Source organism: Phytophthora infestans, genomic scaffold (assembly GCF_000142945.1).
Source record: "Phytophthora infestans T30-4 supercont1.16 genomic scaffold, whole genome shotgun sequence".
In the NCBI taxonomy this organism is placed as follows: domain Eukaryota; phylum Oomycota; class Peronosporomycetes; order Peronosporales; family Peronosporaceae; genus Phytophthora; species Phytophthora infestans.
Genome location: NW_003303743.1, coordinates 804255 through 827036, shown reverse-complemented (window position 1 = coordinate 827036; position 22782 = coordinate 804255). Strand labels below are relative to the sequence as shown.

Sequence of the window (22782 nt, the reverse complement as noted above, 5' to 3'; positions counted from 1 at the left end):
ATAAAAAAGATGGCGACGGCTGGATTTGAACCAGCTTTCTCAAGCCATAGCCCTGTGCTCTTCTACTGAGCTACGTCGTCGTTGGGTGAGGGGGGGGGAGAGGAGCGATTCTTGATTGGGCGACAGACCGAGCTGTGGGGCTGGAGTGTCGAGTTGGGGTCTGCGTAGTTGAGCGGACACGATTAAGACTGAGCGTTGAGGCCTCGTTGTCGGGACCAGTTTAGTGTGTGTTTGAGTTCTGCTAGGCTGTGAGCCACATGTTGGGTGCGAGTCTAAACATATTTAGGAGGCAGGACAGGATTGGTGAAAAATCGACCAATAAGTGCGTATATCTGTAACTGGCTGTTTGGTGCTCTTAATAGTGGACCCGCCACGAAAATCAAAGGTTCATTGTTAAATTCGCCAGATTTAGAGCACATGGCTCCTGGTCGCAAAATGCATTATTTTTAGTTTTTCTCAGTCCACAGTCGGTTTCAGGCCATTTCCTTGCGTCTTTAAACATGGTTGAAAGTCTCTCTGCAGCCGCTCCGTGTCTCCCCTATCACCACGCAGTACCGCAGTTATCAGTAAAATGTAGATTTAGAAGTGTTCGTACGGCACTTGTTTTTTTTTCACTTTGTACGAGCTTTGAGGTAGGTTCGATAAGGTCATCCGGTCCGATAAATTTGGTATGGCCTAGTGATATAGATGCACTAACAAAACAAAAGACAAGTGTAAGCGCGGACAATTGTGATCGAAATCGGTTACGGCCTTTATAATTTTCAATATAGAACTGTAAAAATGATTTGCTGAAGATTGGAATAGGCCTAAAGTATCGTATAGGGCGTATCTTCAATAAATACTGGTTATACTTTCTTTTCGTAGGGTATCATTTGTAGCATAGTAGTGCTCTTGGTGTTTTCGCTTAACTCTTTCGTCATCGCAAATCTTGGCAACTATGTCAAACTTTTGTAAAACGCGGCATTTTGGCGCGTTTTGAGGTGGGGATACACACTGCTTTCAAAACAGATTGTTTCAAAACACGATAGATTGCTTATAGAACGTGGCATTTTGCCGCATTTTGCAGACGAGTCGAGCCGCAGCAGCCGCGTCGCTGATTCGTCAGAATAAAGGTGCTCCACCGATTGGCGGAGCTCGGCCAATCAGAGAGGTCAAAAATTGCACGGTCTAACGTTGAATTCCCATCCCATGCGTTTTCGCACCATTGATATCCGATATGTGATTTGTACGAGATCCGCGAGCCGAGTAGTTATCTTGTTCTCAGTATTCATCGTTCTGGTCGAGGCGTCGAGCAGACTACTCTCGGAGCAGTATGCGTTCGAGGCTTGTAGTAGTCGAGTGTTAAGAAGAAATATAATCCGAAAGTGAGTTTCATTGAGTTAGTTGTTCTTGTCTTGCTTTTCTAGCTCCTTTTTTACTTTCCTCCGTAGTCCTCCTAATCACGTGTAAATCCATACACAAAAGTTACATTTCGTCGGCAACGCCTATACTCGTCATAGGCGTTGGCGACGAAAATCGCTAGAGTTTTGTATGTGGCCTGGATATGCACAAATCCGACCCTGGCATTAACCATGCCAATCATTTGGGATCAACCAATCAGATAGCTCCATTCGACCCACTTCAACGTATGACACACGCTTGCCACGCACCAACCGCGTGCTCCAGGCGCGTGCCTCGAGCTAGGAGCCAAGGCGAAGTGACGGCGAAGTGCAATCACAGCACTAGATACTCTGTATCCCTAGAGTCGCATGACATCTTTTTGAGTAAACATGAATATATCTTGAACAAACTATTGCCGCCGTTATCTCTGCTCTAGATACTCTGTATTATGCCAACTGCTGCGGTATTTCGCTCCCCAAAGATATCGTCGTGGCGTGGGTCTGAGATGGTCTTGGGGTGTCGTCGTAGTCCTCGGGCTTCTTGTCCTGCGGGCCTGGGACGTGGTTGGCGCCCACCCTATCCTTGGCCTCGAACTGGTTGAGGTTCGTGACTTGCTTCTCCGGTAGGCCTTGCTTGACCAGCACTCATTCATTGACGCTCTTGCCGTCGGTCTTGAACCCATGCGTGCTGACCTTCCTGAGCACGAGCGAGTGCAGGCGCTGGGTGCTGTCGCAGATGACCAGCTCGAACGTGACCACCTACGGCGACTCGCTGCCGGTGTATGCGGGTTCTACGTTCGCGGTCATCCGCTTGGTGTACGCGTGGTCCACCCGCGGGTGGCAGCTTATAATTCACGTTGCCCACACTCGCGAAAATCAGCTTCACGTACGAGCTGCCATAAGACACCTTCTTCTCGTGCTGGGCTAGGTGCGACAGGAACATGTCCTTGCCCTTGTTGTCCAGTGCCTTGTTGAACTTGACCGACAGCGTGAATATGACCACGTCCTCTCTCGTCTTCGGCCACTTGCCTGCCTTGTCCCCGTGATACTTGCCTCAATGACCGTCTCAGCATCAACGCACTATAATCGCCAGTCACTGGACAGTCGTGTACATGTAGATTGGGATTGAAGCAGACTTCCAGCTACCCCGTCCATACGTGGTTTTCGCGAGCCTCCACTTGGGGCAACATCTTCTTCGGCAGGAATCGCGATGGCGAGGACCATAGCGAGATGTAGAAACGATCAAACGTACTCTCGGCATCATATACTGCTGCTCTTGTACGGCCAGCTTTGCTAATTCATCAAACAGGAAATCGTTTGGAAAAACTATTCATGCACTCTAAAATGGTAAACGCGACGAAAGTGGCGTATCAAGAACGTCTCCTTAGCTTGAAGTGTTTTTAGTGGAGTAATAGCAGCCTTGGCGCATGCGCTCGCAAGCAATGAACACCTCGAGGAAAATCATCCGGTCGTTTCTCGATTCCCAAGCATTGGCGTGCAATCGTCTAAATCGGAAACTGCGCCGCAACATTCCCCAGGCCAGCACCAATGTCAAAAAAAGACGTCGTCTTGATGCACAGCTCCAATCATTTGAAACACGCTTGACATAGCGACAGGCAGCATCTCACCCTGCGCTCTCGTCCGTCTTTCCAGCTTGTTAACAAACGTCCGCGGCCGAAACATTACTGAAGGTATCGCGGATAGCTCCTTCGGCTTGGCTCGGTTCCAGAAGACGAAGATGCTGCTTGTGAGAGAATGTTGGCGTCGACGTGGAGAAAAAACACGGTGGAAATCTTGATAGATCACGTCTATACGTGCGCTTCAGAGCTCGCAGCCGGTTCTCAAGCTCTTGGACAGAACGTTTACTCCTCATGGCCCACGCCACCTCCTTCCACTCTACTCGCTTGTGTTGGGATTCATACTCGAATGCAAGCGCTACAATTCGTTTGGCTTGTGCGTCGGTGAAGTTGGTCCGCATAGCAAAACATACTGAGAGAGAAGGCATGCATCTAACCTAGAAATACAATAGTTGATACCAGCACGATTGGTGGCTCTGGGTCTGAAGTCTCGACCAAATTTTTAATGATAGGTTTTAGGATCTGCTAGCCTTGTTTACAGCACGTTTTCCCCTTGCGTTTCATGCGGCACCAGCCGAACCGCAAACATGACGCTATGTTGGCCGGAAAAGATACGCGCTCTCGCGATATTCACAACTCAGTTTCGCCAGTCGGCACAAAAGGATCTATCAGAAGCCGTAATCCGAAGATCTGATTGGCAAAAACAAAACAAGGTGTGGATTTTGTAGAACACGGCAAAATGCCGCGTTTAAAGGGTCGTTTTCCCACCCTCTTTTGAAAATCATCGGCATTTTGCCGCGTTTGACCACGAATGGGTTAATTTTGAGGTTAAAATCCTGCCACGTTTAAAAAAAACACTGACAGTGTTTGTGGAAAATACAGTATAACTGTATTACGCAAACAGTGAAAATACAGTGTAAGGGGGTTGTTGTAAAAAGAGATAAGAAGAGAAAAAATGCCCTCAGCGACGCAACTCTTAGTTCAAAGTATCTGGATGGAAGCAGAAAGCCCAAGTTGGAGGATGTGTAATGGCGCAAACCAGCTACCTCAAAACGTACATTTATCGTGCATTCAGATCGGATAGCTATCAGCTATTAGTTGAGAGCCTTGCCACCTAGAAGTACCAGAAAGGTGGAATAATGAGGCATAGGCCGCCGATGCCTCATCATTGGCGGGTGGCCGCCACCCGCCAATGCCACTGTGGCCGGGGTACCGTAAAAGTTGGCCCCAGTTCGACAAACGGGTCCAGTGCGACGTTCCCATTTTTATGGATGGCACATCCTCATTAAAAGGGTCATTTGAAAACCTTAGCGAGGTTTTAAATTTGTCTTGACTTTAAACCAAAAAATGATGTCGCACTGGGGCCGATATTTACGGTACAGTACTCGGTGCAACGGTAGCAGATAGGCTTTGTCAGTCATACCATTTTAGGTCTTTGACAGTTTGAGAGAGGCAGACATTCTATTTGGTCTTAACGACGACTAGCTGTCTGGTATTGCCTAAGCCTGGTTAGCAACGCCGGTTCCTCTTGCGACTCCGGTGGTTGTACGGGGCTCACCCGCTGGTTCGGGTGCTCTCGTGGTTTTTGTTCTAGTACCCGCATGCATAGAAGTAAATGAGTTCCTCGCAATTGAGTCTCCGGTTGTCGACATTCACGTTTCCCCAGCGCTCTCAACTGACGCATTGCCGTCCCCCAAAATTCTGTCGCACTGGTGTCCTCTGTCACCTGGGCTTGTTGAAAGACGACCCTGTTGCGCTGTATCCACAGGCTGGTAAGGCAAATTGTGCACAGGATATGCCAGATGCGTTTCCATTCCAGTATGATGTACTTAATGTCGTCCGGGTATGTGTTCTGCATCTTCTCCACTAATGAGGGCGATACGGGAGGTCTTTGACAGCGTCAAATTGACATGCACGAAGGACGTGCAGTTAGGCGGGAACGTCGGGAGACGCGAAATAAGTGTAGCAAAACAGTAGACTTTAGTTGTTCACAAATCTTTTGTGTCAAAAATGGGTAAAGTGCAGACTACATGTAGCCAGCCACCAATCTGGTCCTGAGCTACTACTGTCGAGACTGCATAAACGGAATCGCTCGATACACGGACATATTCAACACATTCACAACTGTCATTCAGTGCTGGCAGCGATAACCGCTATCATCGTATTAACGGACGGACGGCTTTGAGCTGCGCAAGCTATCATCTTCATCTTCGGCTTAATACATGTACCCATGCATGCTCCCAGGACTCGGATTTGGCAGCAGTGACCCTTTCCCAGGCCTCTGCGATTTAAATTATCATATTGAATAATATCGCATATTGGGAATGCAATAATGTATTGGGGAGCGAGTAAAAATGCAAGCATTTTTCAGCATTTTATCAGTTATTCTAGGGTCAATACTGTCCACCAAAACTACTGGTTGCCACCACCTCAAAAGAGACTTTACGAGCCTTGTGTAATCTACTCAACTCATTCGACATTTTGCAGTCATCCCAACAACTCTTCAGCCCCCTTTCGCCCAAGTACCTCATGAATTTCACAAACAAGGATATCTGAACGCGTATCTGGCTGATCATGAACCCATGTTGGCCAAGATACACGCGCTCATGAAACACCTGAGCACCATCAAGTGTCGTGATGCCCTTCGCAAGGTGACCTCTCTAGCGCCCGTCATGCCCCACGCGACTCGTTGGTCGAGTACCTTCAGCATGGTACAGCAGTACGACAAGTTTGTAGCGCTCTTCTCGCGTTGTACCACGCTACGGTGGCTAAGCATGACATCGCGCGCTTTCTTCTGACGCCAGAGGAAACCGAAGCCGCTCGTTCCCTTCTCAAGTCGCTGCACGAGCTGAACGAGGTGTGAGTAAGGCGCTACAAGACTCAAATCTAACAGTGGTGGGTGCACGACGTGCTTTTGATGCAGTGTTGCGCAAGTACCCCAGCATGAAGACCCGGCTTGAAAGTGACGCCTCCGTCGTCAACAATCCCGCACTGGAGAGCGGCATCGTGAAGATCATTGGCGGTGGTCGGCTGAATGCACGCGAACAAGCGGCGTGTATTCATCTCAAGCGCAGCAGCGACGACACAGTGGTAAACCCAGCAGTTTCCAAGTCATTGCTCGCGTCGGCCTTCAAGAAGGCCCCTGTGACGCGCTCCCCGCCGCAATACTTTCCTCTCGAGTGGGTTCCACCCACGTCGAACGAGTGCGAGCGTTTCTTCAGTCAATCCATGAACCCTAACACTCTTGAAGTGCTTATGTTTCTATCGTACAGCAAGGACTGATGGGAAGGATTTAGTGTTAAAGCTATCAGGCAGAGTATGCGTAGTCAACTTAGGGAATAATGCCATTATTATTGTCTTGGCGTAATAGCAGCAGAATATATTGAGTATGGCATATTGGGGAACCCTGCCCTTGCCTCTGCGAGTTGGACGTACAAGTGATCGCACAACAGAAATAATCAAGACGGAGCGGCCAGTACCACCATGGTAACTACGACTACAATGTTGTTCTTTGACAACGAATCTTGGTACATGTATTGAACTTGACAAACTTGAAGTTTGAGTAAATCGGATTAAAAGTGTGTCATCGAAGCGTGAAGCGGTCGATCTGGTACATGTAGACACCTCGCTGCTGGTTGTCCGGCGTGCAAAAATGCATTGCAACCGGTGACTGCGACTTGGAGTTCATTCTCAAATTTGCACCTTTCTAGCAACATCTTCGACCCAACACGTTGAGATGAACACCGCTCTTCTGCTCGCCCTTGCTGCCTTGGTGGCCACCGCAGACGCCGCCGCTCCTGCTGTCCCGACGGACCGTATGGAGCAGTTTCTGGAGGAGAAGGCCGTCCTTCATGAAGAGTTGAATGAGTGGAAGCAAAGCGACGCTGGGCTGTACGCCATGGAGCATGGCTTCGTCCCCACTGCGTCTGCGAGAAACGTGAGTGCTACGACGGACGAGGAGCTGCGTCGTTTCTTCCTGTCGAAGCTGCTGGTGGAAGATGCTCAAGCAGCCAACCCGGAGGCTGTTTTCTCTACTGACACACCGTTCACGCTGCTGACGCACGACGAGTTCGCCAAGTTCATCGGAGAGTCCTACCAGCGCGACTCTGGACCTCTTAAGGCCACCTCGATCGCTGATGCATTGCCGTTGAACTTGACTGCTGCCTCTACTGAAAAAGACTGGACTACTTCTGGATGTGTTGCTCCAGTCAAGAACCAAGGCGATTGTGGTTCCTGCTGGGCATTCGCATCCGTGGCCGCTCTCGAGAGCGCCATTTGTCTCTCCGGCCAGCCACTGACGCTCCTGTCGGAGCAGCAAGTGGTTGATTGCGACAAGGTTTCGTATGCTTGCGACAGAGGCTGGCCTAGCACTGCGCTGGACTACGCCAAACAATCCGGTGGCATCTGCACTCAGGAAGCCTACCCGTATGTGTCGGGAGACTTGGGCTATCATCAAACGTGCAAGTCGACTTGTACCCGTCAAAAGGTGACCATCCGTAAGGTGGTGGCCGTTCCTCGGAGCGACGCCGGACTGGTCCAAGCCATCGAAACTCAACCAGTGGCTGTGGGAGTCGCGGCGGACAACCCGACGTGGAAGCAGTACAAGAGCGGCGTCGTGTCGTCCTGCTCGACGTCGCAGCTCGACCACGCGGTGCTGGCTGTGGGCTACTCGCCGTCCTTCTTCAAGATCAAGAGCTCGTGGTGCCCACAGTGGGGCGAGAATGGCTTCATGCGACTCAAGCGTGGCAGCGGCACCAGCAGCTCCGGCACGTGCGGCATCATCGGCTCCTTGTCCGTCTACCCTTAACTGTAGATGAGCTGGGAGAAAGCTAACTTCAACGTTTAGTCTTGTTTCTAACAGTAAAAAACATCGCTTTTTGTTTTCTGCTACCCTTTTTTCTTTGGTATCAATTTGAAGGATTCCAATTTTACGCACTTTGACGGTTTGCTTTTTTCATTGCAATGAATCGACAAAATTCGTCGAAGCGAATTTTTTTATAATAGTACCGTATTCCTTATGTGATTGGCGACAGTCAAATTCTTGAGGTGGTCCAGCCTTTCTGCCAGCATAAAAGATACCTGCATAGAAAAACTATTTTACATGCTCAAAATTATATTGGTCGCCAAGCACATAAAGCGCGACGACACGAAATTTAAATCAATTTGATTGGCTGCTGGATTTGTCGCTAATGACCGAGCGTCGCCAATCACATAAGGAATACGGTAATGTTTACTCAGAATAAGAAAACAAATATTTCTGAGGGACTGTGCCTGTTTGAGACCAACTCAATTGGGAAAAATACACGCACGTACTCGATAAGCCGTTCGTTAGCCCAGTCATGAAGCACAATTGACTGTCAATTTTGACATTAGTGTAAATACTGCTGTGTCGACATAAACGTGCGATGTTAAATGTGACTGTGTGTGTGTTAGACTACAGCTGCTAGTGGAACTACCATCAGTGGCAGTGTCACTTTGTACAGTTAGATGGTGGATTAATGATGCTGGCGAACTGCCTGCAGAAGGTCTACTCGCCCCAGACTCTCCGGACCACGTCCAAACAAGCGGGACATGCGGCCTAGCCAGTGACGTTCCAAGTGTGAGGTCGTGAAGCAGCTGGTCGTCGCGGGAACTGGAGCTGGACCGCCACTCATGAGGGATCTGCTGAAAGGTAAGAAGCTTTAAAACGCTTAGCGAGGTGAAATGAGGAGGTCAGTCATGGATTTCCTTCTAACAAACAACACAAGAATATATCAGCTTTTACATTACTATCCCAGTAGTGACGCTAATACTACTACCTCCTTCGTCGGCCCAAGATACTCACGACCCCTATTAGAGGAAGACCGCGACTATTTGGTGGAGAAGCGGGGTATCTTCTAGCCGAATATCGTAGGAGTACAAGGGCGAGAAGAAGTCTTGGCTACGGAGCGTCAAGGAAGAAGGAGAAAGAAGTGGGAAAAGGATGTGTGCTCATGGATGGTCCGGCGAAGGACTTGGAGCCAGTGAAGGGGGAGGGGGAGGGGCTCCTCCGTTGGAAACGGAGCCCGTGGAGATCCTCGAGGAGGAAGAGGAAGCGCGCGCTGAGAGAGCTGCTGGCGGCGGCACGCCGCAGAGACCTCAAGGAAGGGAACGTCAGGAAGATGGCGAGGAACGTGGTACGCCGCAGCGAGCTGATCCCGAGACGGGAGAGCACGAGACACAAGCGGTCCACGTGGAAGGAGAGGACATGTTCGAAGTTGCGTCTCCGTCTCCGAGAACGAGAAGGACGGTTGAGTCTGTGTCTGGAACGCCTCAGGGTGAACAGATGTCTAACACAGTTCTTGAGCAGTGGGCACGCCAACCGGCGCCCAGCGAAGGAAAGACGCCTGCAAGGTCGACGACGGGTACTTGGACGCTTCGGTGATGGACTCGGGAGGTCGCCGCGAGGTGGGGTTCGCCTTGGACCGGACTCGTCCCTCCTTGCAACCGATGGACGACTCTAGAAGAGACGTGCCCATGGTCACGTCAGTGTACGGACAACCCAACAACAGCGTACCGGGCCAACTAGGAAGCCGACGTGCCCCAGGGACTGCACCTCTTGTTGCTGGGACACCAACGAGCGTACGTACCTGGTGGAAGTCGAGGAGCGACACCTGCTCAATCGATGAGAGCGCCGACGAGAGAAAGTGGAATGCCGACGACGGACCCAGCCTTACAGACTCTCATCAAGGACGGTCTCGCCCAATTGCTACAAAGGGCTGGGGTGACGAACGGAACATTGAAGACCTTAAGCTACAGAACACGTGCCACGTACCGTGCCGACGCCGACCCGACCAGTGACGTCTTCAATGATGGGGTACTAAGGATCTATGACCCCGAGAATGAGGACGCAACGCCGGTTTCGACACCAAGCCGAATGCCGATGGCTGCTATTCCTTCGTATGGAGGCGTGTCAATTTCAATGGCTGGTTCCACGTGGGACGGTGGAGGTAGTGGAACGCCTCAAAGGTGTGCGTTCTACCCTCCCTCCCAACAGCCAATGACGTCGACACCTGGGTGGGCTACTGCTGAATCGATATCCGCGTGGTCTGCAGCGTCTGCACGGCAGATGCCTGCCAGCCCCAGAAGTGGAACGTACGGATTACCGCTCAAGAGAACGTCACCTATGAATGGTACGACGTTCCAGAGACGAGAAGGAGCGCTAGGACAAGAAGGGAACGTGAATACTCAGGGAGGAAGATACGCACCTAACGTAGTACCCCCGCAAGGGCAAGTGACGAGTCCGTACTACGACCAAGGAGTCCGCAATGGCTCGCACGGGTCAGGAAGAGGCGCTCCGCTGGACGTTCCGATTGTTGGTATCCCGACGGAATTGCGGAACGCTGTGAAAGTTGTCGTTCCGTTCTACTCAGAGACGGCCACGTACGAAAGGGCGGCCGCGTTCTGGCGTTCCTTCGAGAGGTGTACGCTCAGTATGGACGACTAAATGCGGTTGACAGCCTTCGAGCAGTGTCTGAAGGGCAAGTTGGGTCAGGTATGGCTGTACAATGCGAGGATCAACGACTTAGAAACTCTGTGCGTGAGATTTCATAACTGCTTCATCTTTCAGACGCCTGGTCAGTTGTGGAGCCGACTCAAGGCCGCTATGAGAAACTATGGCGAATCCGCGGAAGGGTGGGGCGACAGGATCATCACGAAGTGCGACCTAAACTATTACGAGCCTCGTATGCAGTACGAGTTCTTCCTCGATGGGTTAAGGAACAAGCAGATGCGGGCCGTTTTGAACGCGAACTTATTCGCGTCGATCCAGGAAGTGTGCGCTTTATTGATGTACAAGAGTATGCACCTCCCTGTGGAAAAAGAGGACGAGTTTGCGAATTGTTGAACTACGCTGAGGAACGTGGACGCAGTGACGTCCACGCAATCGCAGATGCTCCAACCGCTTTAACAAATGAACCAGTTGATGCTGAAGAAGCAGCAGGATCCTGGCACGTCACAAGGGTTCATTGGCGCCGTGGCTCCCACGAACGCTCCAAGTACTGGCGTTCCAACGTTGAATGGGAACGTGGCTGGTGCACCGCTCGGACCTCTTCGCATCCGACTAGGGCCTGATACACGCAGCACGGAAGAAGAAGTGGTTTGCGGACGATGTAATCGTGCTGGATGTGGTCGTGAGACGTGTCCACGGGGACAAGGCCGTTGCAATCGGTGCAACGAGCTTGGGCAGTACTCGATGGAGTGCAACTGGCCGAGACCCCATGGGAATTGCCGGAACGCAGAACGTCGCCAAGTGGAGCGTCTGCTATGCGGTAAGGCGGGTCACCTGGTGGCGAGATGCCCGAGCCTCGATACTTTGCGGGGAATGATGCAGAGCATGGCCGCCGGGAACGTGACTGCACCCGCTGGTACGTCCCAACAATGAAGGGGACAGGAGGAAGGGTAAGAAAGTATCGCTCCTTCCTCTTGCCTGGTTGGCGACACGAAGCGAGATGAGGGTTCACCGCGACAGGACTTGGCGGGTGGACCTCAGAGGGCTCTCAGGAGAGGTGTAATGAGCGATGAAGGCGCATGTAACGTTCTTGTCACGAGCGTAACGACGGAAATTGTGGAAATTAAAAGTGGAACGAGCAGAGAGAGCAGTCCAACGGAACGGACTGGGCTAGAACGAAACGACCAGATTGAGGGCTCTACGGAGAGGTCCGCACGAGACGGAGTGGTCGCTGAGGTAACAACGGAACGTTCCTGTGCGACGCTGAACTGATAAAACGAAAAGAGGGCACGTTCTGAGTTGGTACAGGACGTCTGTAAGGGAGCAACGGAACGCCCGCGACTGCTTCGGACGCCAAGAGCGAGTGTCAAGAGATAGAGTGCTCTATTGAGAGTACGAGAGAGAGTGGTTGCTGAGGAAACAGCGGAGCGTTCCTCGGCGAAGCTGAACTGGGACAACGGAACAACGGAACGTTCCAAGTTGGTGCAAGACGTCAGTAAGGAAGCAACGGAACGCCCCGAGACTACGTTGGACGCCGAAAAGAAGTGCCAAGAGAGTGAGGAGGTGGAGACGCTGCCTACCCGCTCAAAGCAGTACGAAGGGGCCCTCGAAACGATCACAGAGGACGCGTCTGGCGCCAGGTCAAGTCAGTTCTCGGCAGTCATTGGACAAGTGAGCACAGGTCAAGAAAGGACAGAAGCTCAGAAGGCCGAGGAGGACGAAGAACGTACTAAGGGGAAGGATTCGACGCAGCACTACGAACGCATGCTTACCGACGAGGAGCTCGACATGCTCGAGCACGGTGGCAACCAGGTAGTGATGTATGAGCCCGAAGAGTACGAGAAAGAAATGAAAGAACAATTGCTCCCGATGAACGAAGAAGAGGTAGTACGTGCCAAGCGGAACGCGGATAAACAAGGGAAGCCGACACTCGCAGAAATGAGTGCCGAGTTTGGAATACCGGGAGACGTGTTGGAACATTAACGGGAGGTCTCATCTGGTGATCTCGGAACGCCAGAGTATTGGCTGGACTGGTACGCTCACACGCTAGAGACGTCGACTGAAGCGAAGCGTGCAAATCGGGACTTCAAGGATGTCGGAGGAACGGAAGATAAGTCGACGACTGATGTTGGATCTGTTACGACGGACGAGGACAAGCGCAAGCGTTTTGCGGGATCGACTGGGGACGTGCTGAAGGATTCGTTGGCGCTCCATAGTTTGTAGCCGAGTGTACGAACCCCTCAAACAAGAGCAGAACGCTACGAAGGATCGTCAATTCGACGTTCCTGAGAGCGAGTGAAGCGGCGATGCTGAATACGACATCCCACCATTGCGCGACAAAGAGAACAGAGTTTTATTGGACGAGGACCCGTTCCGAGAACACCTCGTTGAAGTGGTTGGAACGCTGACTGAGACGTCCCAAAATCGAGCGTTGGCTTGGGCGCGAGACTATTTCGAGACAGAAGCTTCCGCTATTCGCGACAAGCTGTGCGACAGACGAGACAGGACGTCAAAAATAGTGGCTGCGACCGTTGGGACAAGTTCTAGGAATAGGGTGACTTTCGGTGTGACTATCGAGGACGGAGATCCCAAAATAGGAGAAGAAGAGCCCGAGGTCTATTTCCTAAACGTGAGAAGAGCTCCCAAGCCGCGAAGAAGCCCTGGGCTGCGTGAAGTGGGCAGCGGTGATGTCTTCGACGACGGTGGGGGTGTCGTGCCTGATGGTAAGCGTGTCATCGGCAGCGTTGGTGGTGTACAAGGGCTGTCGGACGGCGTTATCGATTGCTGCCCGTCCGAAATGCTGGCTGATACAGGTGCGGTCGCCAGTCCTGTCGACAAACGCGTGCTGAAGCGTCTCGGTCGAGCCTCCGAGCCTCTAAGACATTATACTGGGAGCTTGGATAGTGTCTCGAGTGTCTCGGGGCACAATATTCGCGTTAGTGGGGTTATCGACTTGCCCGTCACGCTTGAAACGCTGGGGAAAACGCTTCCTTTCGTCGTGACTGATCACTTGTTCGTAGACGCAATTCTCGGAACGGACTCGCTAAGGGCGTTCCGCGCGGTGATTGACTTCGAGGAGCAGTCGATGACATTGGAGGAGACGGGAGACGTGATCCCGTTGGGTGCGACAAGAGTAGAAGAAATCTTTGCGGCTACAATATCATCAATGGTGCGTTTGGAACCCAGACGTCAGGCCTTGGTGAGATCGAGCGTTCGCAGAACGATGAAGGACCACTCGGTTGTGTTAGTCGAGGGCGTTCCCGGAACGGACGAGTCTTTAAGAGTCGCGAGGACGTTGTGTACCGTGACGGATGGAACGGTGTTGGTCGAGGTGTGTAATGCTTCCGCAGAAGAGGTAGAGATCAAGTCGGGCGCGTACGTCGCTGCTGTGACTATCGTTCCCAAGTCTGCGCTCACTACCAGGTCTTCTAAGCCAAGTAGAACGACGAGGAGCATAAGCGCAGTGCTGGGTACGGTGAAAGAGAGCGTGACGGCCGAAGTTGGAACGAGCGAGGGTGAGATGAGTGCCGCCATGGACGACAGCGAGAAAGACGACTTCGAAGTGGACTTTGAAGACTCATCGCTCGGAGCTGAGCAAAGGGGCCTCTTTGCGAAGATCTTGAAGGACCTGAGGGACTTGTTCGTCGAAACTTCTAAGAAGCCAGGGATGACGGATCTGCTACGATTCAGTATTGACACCGGAGATCACGCGCTCATTAAAATCCTCCGTGCAGAGTGTCGAAAACAGAAGGGGACGTCAAGGAAACCGAAATTTAAGAGTACCTGGATCTCGGACTTATCAGACCTTCGACAAGCCCGTGGGCCAGTCCTGTGTTGATGATACGGAAGCCTGATGGTGGCGTAAGATTCTGCATCGATTATCGGAAACTAAACGCAGTGACTGTGAAGGACAGTTACCCAATGCCTTTGATCGACGGCATCCTAGACGTTCTGGGGAACGCGAAGCTTTTCTCCACGATGGACATCGCTTCGGGATATTGGAACGTTCCAATGGAACTCGACAGCGTGTAAAAGCCGGCTTTCACGTGCAAATTCGGCCTCTACGAGTGGTTGGTTATGTCGTTTGACCTATGTAGCGCCGTGCCTGTCTTTGAGCGTCTAATGGAGAACGTTCTCGTTGATCTCAAGTGGAGGACGTGTCTCGTCTACTTAGACGACTGCGTTGTCTTCAGTGACGACTTTCCGACTCATTTGATTCGGGTACGACAGGTTGTAGAACGTTTTTGAGTTGCTGGGTTCAAGTTGAAAATGAAGAAGTGCCATTGGGGACGTGACCAAGTGGCGCTCCTGGGTCGTATCGTGACTCCGACTGGAATAATTTCGAACCCTGAGAAGGCGAATGCGGTGATGAACATCGAGAGGCCGCATGACTTACACACGGTTAGAGCATTTCTGGGACTGACAAGTTACTTTCGACGCTACATACCGGGATTCGCTGCGATTTCTGCACCGCTGGAACGCTTGAAGCAGAAGGACGTCGATTTCCGATGGAACGACGACTGCGAGGGCGCGTTCCGACAACTACAGCGAGCACTAGTGAAACCACCAATACTGGTGTATCCTGACTTCAAGAAAAGGTTCAAGCTCTACGTGGATTCGTCACACTTAGCGGTGGGAGCATGTCTGATGCAAGAGGTCGACAAGAGAGACAGGGCGATAGCGTACGCGAGTAAGATGCTGGTTGGATCACAACGGAACTGGGTTAACAAGACAAGTGGAACGACAGCAATCGAGTGCTGGGAAATCGTATGGTCGACACGCAAGTTCCGGTGTCCTCTGAGTCACGCGGAATTTGATCTGTACACAGACCATCAAGCTCTCACGTGGATCTTCGGCGAGACAACAAGAACGTCAAACGCCAAGCTGGCACGATGGGTCATGGAGCTGTCGCAGCTGGGGTTTAGGATATACCGCAAGCCTGGAACATCGATGGAACACGCTGATGGTCTGTCGAGACTGTATCACCGACCGGACGCTGGTGTTGTTAGCGCCATCCGGATGGCGGACCTTCTCAAGGACAGTGATGAAGAGACTCCTGACTTGCAAGTGCCGATTTCAGACGATGTGCAGACTCGATCTGGAACGCAAGCCTTAAACGGAACGCTGGGTAGGAACGCCACCGACGCTCCAATCCCAGTCGGGGAGCCTGCCGAGACTACGGATCCTAACGAAGAGACTGAGAGAGGTAACCAACAGACAGAGGATGCGTCCGTAGCTGTCGGGCCTCTCACGCAAGCGGAGCAGGAAGAGGACTCGCAAGAAAGGGCTCTACAGACGAACTCATCACCGATTGACGTGTTTGGGTTGGATTATGACATGTTCGTGGCTGAACAAGAACGTGTGCCCTGGATGCGAGCACTGAAGGCGTTCCTGAAAGATGGAGCCTTGGCTCCTGACCCTCAGAGTGAGTGTGTTAAGGATGTCCCCGCACTTCTTGATTCGAAACATAGTTCTGACACGGATGGTACATCTAGGAGCACGTGCCGGTCCAGCCAGAACTGTGTGCGTTCCAACTGTCCCGTTACCGTTGATTGAGACGGTCCTGCACTATTGTCACGCCGACATCTTCTCTGCACACTTGGGGAGAGCGAAGACGACGGACAAGGTGAGACGCCACGCATATTGGCATGGGTGGAGGAAGGACGTGATCGAGTACGTGCGTGAATGCTCTATCTGCAGTGGTGGAAAGGGACATAGACCTTGGAGAGCTCGACTGATGCAACGGATGCCAGCTCAGGCCTTGTCGGGCCCGTTGTCGCTACTCGTAGTCGACGCAATTGGACCTTTGGTCGTCATGCCCTCTGGAAACAAGTACATCCTAGTGTTTGTAGACTATTTCACAAGATGGGTCGAGGCATTTGCGGTCGCTTCGTTGGACACGATCTCGTTTGTGAACGCTATGATAGAGGGCGTTATCGGCCGACATGGAGTACCGGAACGTCTACTAAGTGATCGTGGGTCCAACTTCACGTCCAATCTGGCCAAGTAACTGTATCAGATGTTGGGGATTAGGAAGTTGTTCGGGGCGGCGTACTACCCGCAGACACAAGGTCTGGTGGAACGTTTCAACGGAACTTTGATGGTTATGCTACGTGTGTTCATAAACGAGACGCAGACAGGTTGGGACGTGTTCCTGCTAAGGGTCATATTTGCGTACCGGACGGCATATCACGAAGGCCTCGGCGACTCCCCGTTCTTTAGTCTGTACGGACGTGATCCTGTGCTACCTATTGACTTGGCGTTCCTGAACACGGGGAGGGACTGGAAAAGTAAAGAATTTGCGACGTACCGCCAGAAATTGTATCGCTCGTTGCGTGACTCTTGTCGTTTTGTAGAGCGACAGCTACTCAAGGCTCAGGATCGACACGAGCAGAGGTTAGACAATCAAGTGAAGGCGCCATATGCAGAAGGAGACGCAGTCGGGGTGTACCAGTACTTTAGAGCCCGGGCGGGGGAACGCAGAGCGAAGAGGCTGGCGTTCTCCTAGCACGGTCCCTACCGTGATGCTGGCCAAGTCGGGGAGAAAGTCTACAGGATCACGATTCTGACGCACCCGAACAAGGCCGTCACGGTGAATGTTAACCGTCTGAAGCGCTTTCAAGGACGCTGGAGCCGACCCTACGCAGACGAGAAGCCTGGTAGAGTCGAAGAAGAAGAGGATGAGGATGAGGACGGTACGGGTCCATTGGACGTCGAGGACTTGCCGTCGACGAGCTTTGTGGAACGTGTGTCTATTGGCGAAGAAGAAACTGCGTTCTCGGGAGTGTCATCGCCGATAGTGGACGTGATCGCGAAGAGAGTCCAAAAGCGTGAAGTGCAGTATCTCGTACTCACCGCCACGTATGAGACGCTCTGGCTGTCTCGAGCGGCGTTAGCACCGGAGTTTGGAGCGATAGTACGTGCCTTTGAGGACGCTGATCGGAAGAAGAGAGGTCTACCAGCGTTGCGTCGGAACGTCAGATTGGTCGAAGCCAATGCTGATGTCGACGATGCTGAGGTGTTGTTCTAGCTGGCAGCGGGAGCCGGTGAGAATGTGTGCAGTTGTGGGACTGCACGAGGGTGTTTGGGGCTCGCTGAGTCTCAGAACACTGACCGACGTGTGCATCTTTTCTATTTTGGAACGACCACGGGTTGTTCGTTAGCTTTTACGGAGCTGGATATTTTGGGAACGTCACGAGCATACGAAGACTGAGTGTGTCGGGGTAGAACGCAAAGAGTTTGAGAAGCATTCGTTTGGAGCCTGAGGTAGTTTATGAAGCGTTAGTCTGGAAAGTAAGAGGTTTATGAAGCGTTAGTTTGGAGTACGAGGGAGTCCGGATGCGTTGGTTTGGAACGAGAAAAAGCGTTTTAAGGAAGATGCGTTGACGATAGAAACGGGAAACCGACGAAAAAGGGACAAGACAAGACGACGAGAAGCGGCGAAACGCTACGGTTAAATGTCAAAAGGAACGAGAGCTACGAACGGCTACAACACAAAGATGGAAGGGTCTCGGAGATACTTGGCGGCCTTCTTCTGGTCGTCCTCATCTTCGTCCTTGTCGCTTTCCTCGTCGCCGTCCTCGTGCTCGACGAATTCCTCCTCTTCCTCCTCGTCTTCGTCGTCATCGGCTTCTGACCCTTCGTCGTCGTTACCAGAAGCGTCGTCGCCTTCGACTGTGGCTTCCTTCTCTTCGTCTTCACCTTCGATTTCGAACTCGGGCCATATATCACGGTGACGCTCCGAGCTGGACGGAGGACGAGCAGTGGGGACCTTGTACGTTTCCACGGCGAGTTGAGCCATGACGTCGTCCTGAGCCAACTTGACAGTGTGACTATTAACGAGCGACAGCCACGGTTCCTTGTTCCTGTCGCCTGTCCAAGTGGTGCTTGGCCTCGTACAGGTCATGACGTCGCGACGAACCCGAGCCAGAGCAGCGAGGGAGAGCCGATTCTTCCCGTCAACGGCTGGGTTGAGCGCGTCCGTAGACTCGAGCAAGGAGCGCATGTCGGGATATCCGTAGGTGTCGATAGTCGACGTGTCCAACGCGTTGGCGAGCGTGGCATCGTATCGTCCCTTATCCTTCTGTTTCAGGGACGCTAAGGCTTCGGTGATGGGTCCAGTGTTGGAACGACCGTCGCGTGTGGCTCTGCCGGGCTGGCCTCCGAGCCAGTACATTTCGGGGCGCTTTTATAGCATGTAGAGGAAGGCATAAAAGCTCCACGTCTCAATGCACAGACTCGTGAAGCCCCATCGAGTTTGGACGGCGCGCATCTTCAGCTTACGACGCTGAGTCATGGCGGCTGCGGTGGTCAGAGGAGCGTGGAGAGCCCACTCCCAGAAAGCTCGGCGGTTCGTCATCCACGAGCGCCAGTGCGCGCGATACACGTGCCAGAACTTGATGGGGTCGTACCATAAGGGACGTCCAGTCCAAGGGAACGCGAGACGTCATGGCTTCTTACCGAGAGCCTCGGCCTTAGCCAAGACGGCGGCGATGGCACGGCGAACTGGAGCTGGAGCAGTTTTGACTCACGTCGAGGAAATGCCCAAACTCGTTAGACGAACTATGCGGCTTCTTGGGCTTGTTGACGACGCGAGCCTTCTTCGAGGACGCCTTTGGGGTGGGGTCGTCACAGCTGGCCTTGCGCTTACCACGCGCTGGCGACTTGGGCTTCTTTGAGGGCGACTTGGACTGCTTGCTGGACGAAGTTGTCGACACTGAAGCGGAGCCTGAAGAGGGAGCGGAGTCTGGCGGCGCGGGGAGGGCCACGACAGTTCCTTGGAGCGAAGCGCCAGTCCGGCCATTCAGGATGTCCTCGGCGAGCTGGTCCAAGGACTGAAGACCCGACGGCATGCTGTTAGCGCCCAGGCGCGCGCGCAGTTTGGTCCAAAACGGCTGGTGGAAGGCTCGTGCAGTGTTCCCAGGGGTGCCTTGCTCCTCATGGTCGAGGGAGGCGTTGAAAAACGCCCGGAAGCGCCTCAGCTCGGCGGCGGAAAGTCGCGTGAACATGGCGGGAGCGGAATGCGAAATGAGCGAAACTCGATAACTGGATGGACTCAAGACTTTTTACTTGATGGCTGTCAAGGGGCACGCGAGAAGGTTCGACAGCTGGGACGTGGCGCTGACTAAGGGACACAATGATGCTTGGTGACTTGAACGGACAAGGTGTCGGTTGAAGAACAGTCTTAATGACTAACGGTCTGGAGGAGCTGCGGTTGTGAAGATGTCACTCGGCGATTGATGGCGATGTTGAAAGTGTTTGCGAAACGGGCGGAACTGGCGCACTGGGCGATAGAGTTCGAAGTGGCAGCCGAGATGAGGGTCGTCGGCAGCGCGATAATAGGGATCGTGATCTGGATTGCAACGACGCCTCTATGGGACGTGTCGTGGGCGTTCCTCGCCGGGATGATCGAGAACGTGCGTGTCATCTACTTTATCTGGTACACTTGCTGTGATCGCTACCTTGTGGCGGCTCGAAATGCCCATGCCGCGGCTGTGCCACCTCCGGAGTACGCGTGCGCACTAGTGAAGCTGCTGTTTTTGGCTCCTATCGCGGTGCTACAAGACTATGTAGGAGTCACCGTTTGGGATTACAGGTCGTATGTGTCTTAAGTGGTGTGAAGCGCTCCACCATTCGTGCTGCCTATACGTTCCTGATGCGAGCCTACTGCTATGGAGCACGACCGGCCGGTACGCTCGAGCCACAAGCGAAGCTGTGGTAGCTGTTGTGGATAGAGTTGGAGATTTTATTGTTGGATGTTACTTGCTGACGTCACTACTAGTGTCGATCCTAATTTACCTGCCCCGCCCGGTGTACGAGAGCGTCGAAGGAGTGCTGTGTGACTGGATAAGAGTGAGGCTGGTTGTGTTGGTCGTGGACGTCTACCTGGCGTTTGAGATTGGCTGTGCTACTGGAATTTGGCGGCGTTACTGGTCGGTTGCTACCGATACGTGATGCGATATCATGAAGGGCTCCGGTCGAGCGCTATGGACCAGAATGATAAAGCGACGCGACGCAAGTGGGAAGGACTGGCTCGTCGTATAGAGCGTCGTGAGGAAAGAGAGCGAGCTAGTGTGGAGCGACTGCGAGCCGTGCAGGCCGAAGAAACGTCGTCTGGAGCAAGGAACGTAAATCTAGGTGCAAGTGGAACGTCACGTGGGAACGTTCCAGATTTGGCTGCGAAAGACACCGTGCGACAGGCTCCGGATGATGTGGCTCGGCGAGGACACCGAGCGTCAGTCGGGGAGAATTGTCACAGTGTACAGTTAGATGGTGGATTAACGATGGTGGCGGACTGCCTGCTGAAGGTCTACTCGCTCCAGACTCTCGGGACCACGTTTAAGCAAGCGGGACATGCGGCCAAGTCAGTGACGCTCCAAGTGTGAGGTCGTGAAGCAGCTGGTCGTGGCGGGAACTGGAGCTGGACCGCCACTCATGAGGGATCTGCTGAAAGGTAAGAAGCTTTAAAACGCTTAGCGAGGTGAAATGAGGAGGTCAGTCATGGATTTCCTTCTAACAAACAACACAAGAATATATCAGCTTTTACATTACTATCCCAGTAGTGACGCTAATACTACTACCTCCTTCGTCGGCCCAAGATACTCACGACCCCGATTAGAGGAAGACCGCGATAGCAGCAATCTTCCCGTCGTGCCATGATAAGGGCGCGTGCGTTTTCTTTCCACTGCTTACCTATTTTATTTACCGGTATCTATAGCGTGTGCTTTCCTAGTTGGTTGCAAATCGTACCACCACGCTGTTGATACCGGCTATTTGTACAGGAGCAGTTGTCGTCGTGCTTCATTTAGGCCGCCTTCGAGCAGCCTGTTAAGACTTAAACCTGCAGCGAGACCACGATTTGCCTAAGTGGATGCGAAGCTCTGATTCTAGCACGTGATCTAGAAGAAATCATGGGGTATTTCGTAAGGATGTCGTCCTACATGTAGTTTAGCCATCTCAGTATTTGATTCTTTTCAGAATAAGACTTGGGAGTTGGTGAGCCCAAAAGTATAGGCTACGATGAAATATTGTCTTGGTACTCGTAAACACTTTGCCCGAAGGTACCGCAACGCCTACAGAAGTATTAGCTCAAACCGAATAAAACAAACCAAAATATAACTTGCATTTAATGAAATGTGAACCAGATTGCAGATGCACGTTGCTTTTAGCCTTCATCGCCAGTTAGTGCGGTTTTCGCGTGGTCCTTGTTCTACGACCAAGGAACAGAGCTCAAGAAAAAGTTCGCTGAGCTATTGGCTAGCTACGGCATTGAAGGAGTACCCACGACGACACGCAACCCACAAGCTAATGCCGTGATTGAGCGCCTCCACCATGTCATCGATGACAAGATGATAACGCAAACAATCGAGACAGCGACCGATTGGGAAATATTTCGTGACCTTTGCTCTTCGCGCAACCCACCACAGTATGCTCGATGCGTCGCCAGCGACATGATCGCCGGCATTGCGAATCGCACGGACTGGACGGAGCAGTGCCAGCGCAAGCTGGACCAAGTCATTCGCCACAACAAGCGAGAGAAGGGCAAGCGTGAAGAGTGGGTCTACAGTCCCGGTGACCGCGTTCTGCTTAATTATGACGGCGGTGTAGAGTCAAAGACGGCGCCGATCTATAGTGGTCTTTACGAAATGATTGCTGTTCGTGAGAACGGTACGCTGGTCTTGAACAAGGGCCGCTACATTGAAATGGTTTTCATTCGTCGCGTACAAGTCGCAGCGTGAAGAAGACTGTCACCAGAGCACGGATCTGTGATGCGCGCACAGAGGAACAGTTGGTTTTAAGCTGTGCTAACTCTAATCGAGTTGTTTAGAGTAGCTACGGCTCACATTAACGACGAGCTTTAGACTCGTCGGCCAAATCTACTCAGTTCCCATTTTACCTTCAAGCTCACGTGACGATCACATGTTCAGAGTGGAAAGGAGTGGAGTAAAATGATAGTAATGATTTTGTCAGCTCGCAGTTTGTCACATGTGGGGTAAAAAATAGCTTGTGTTCTACCTAAGCTTTTTAAAGTAAACGAAAGCTCTGTTGTAAAGTTCAGATGCTCAGCTCTACGATAGTATGCGTAACTCAATTTTTAGGTTTAATTTCGAATATACTCATATGTTTTGGGGGAAACTATATATATTTAAATGTAGGCTAAGCTTGATTTAAGTATACAAACTTTAAAGTCACCGATAGAAAAGCAATGCCATCAGCCAATGGTTGGCCTCGGACGACCCTGGTACCATGTACCAGATATCCCGAAGTGTGACGTGTCACACTTCATGTAGCTAGGGGTACCCTAGGGGCTACGTACCCCGTTACATCCTCTCCCACTTAGGTTCGATTTACCAACCAA

General features: G+C 52.2%; 1 protein-coding gene across 1 annotated transcript; it reads left to right on the top strand.

Annotated features, from left to right (window-relative positions):
* Positions 1 to 6692: 6692 nt before the first annotated feature.
* On the top strand, positions 6693 to 7763 carry PITG_08784 (cysteine protease family C01A, putative; the record flags this gene model as incomplete). Its single annotated transcript, XM_002902814.1, has 1 exon — positions 6693 to 7763. The coding sequence occupies one exon, from the start codon at positions 6693 to 6695 to the stop codon at positions 7761 to 7763; it is 1071 nt and encodes a 356-aa protein (XP_002902860.1).
* Positions 7764 to 22782: the final 15019 nt, after the last annotated feature.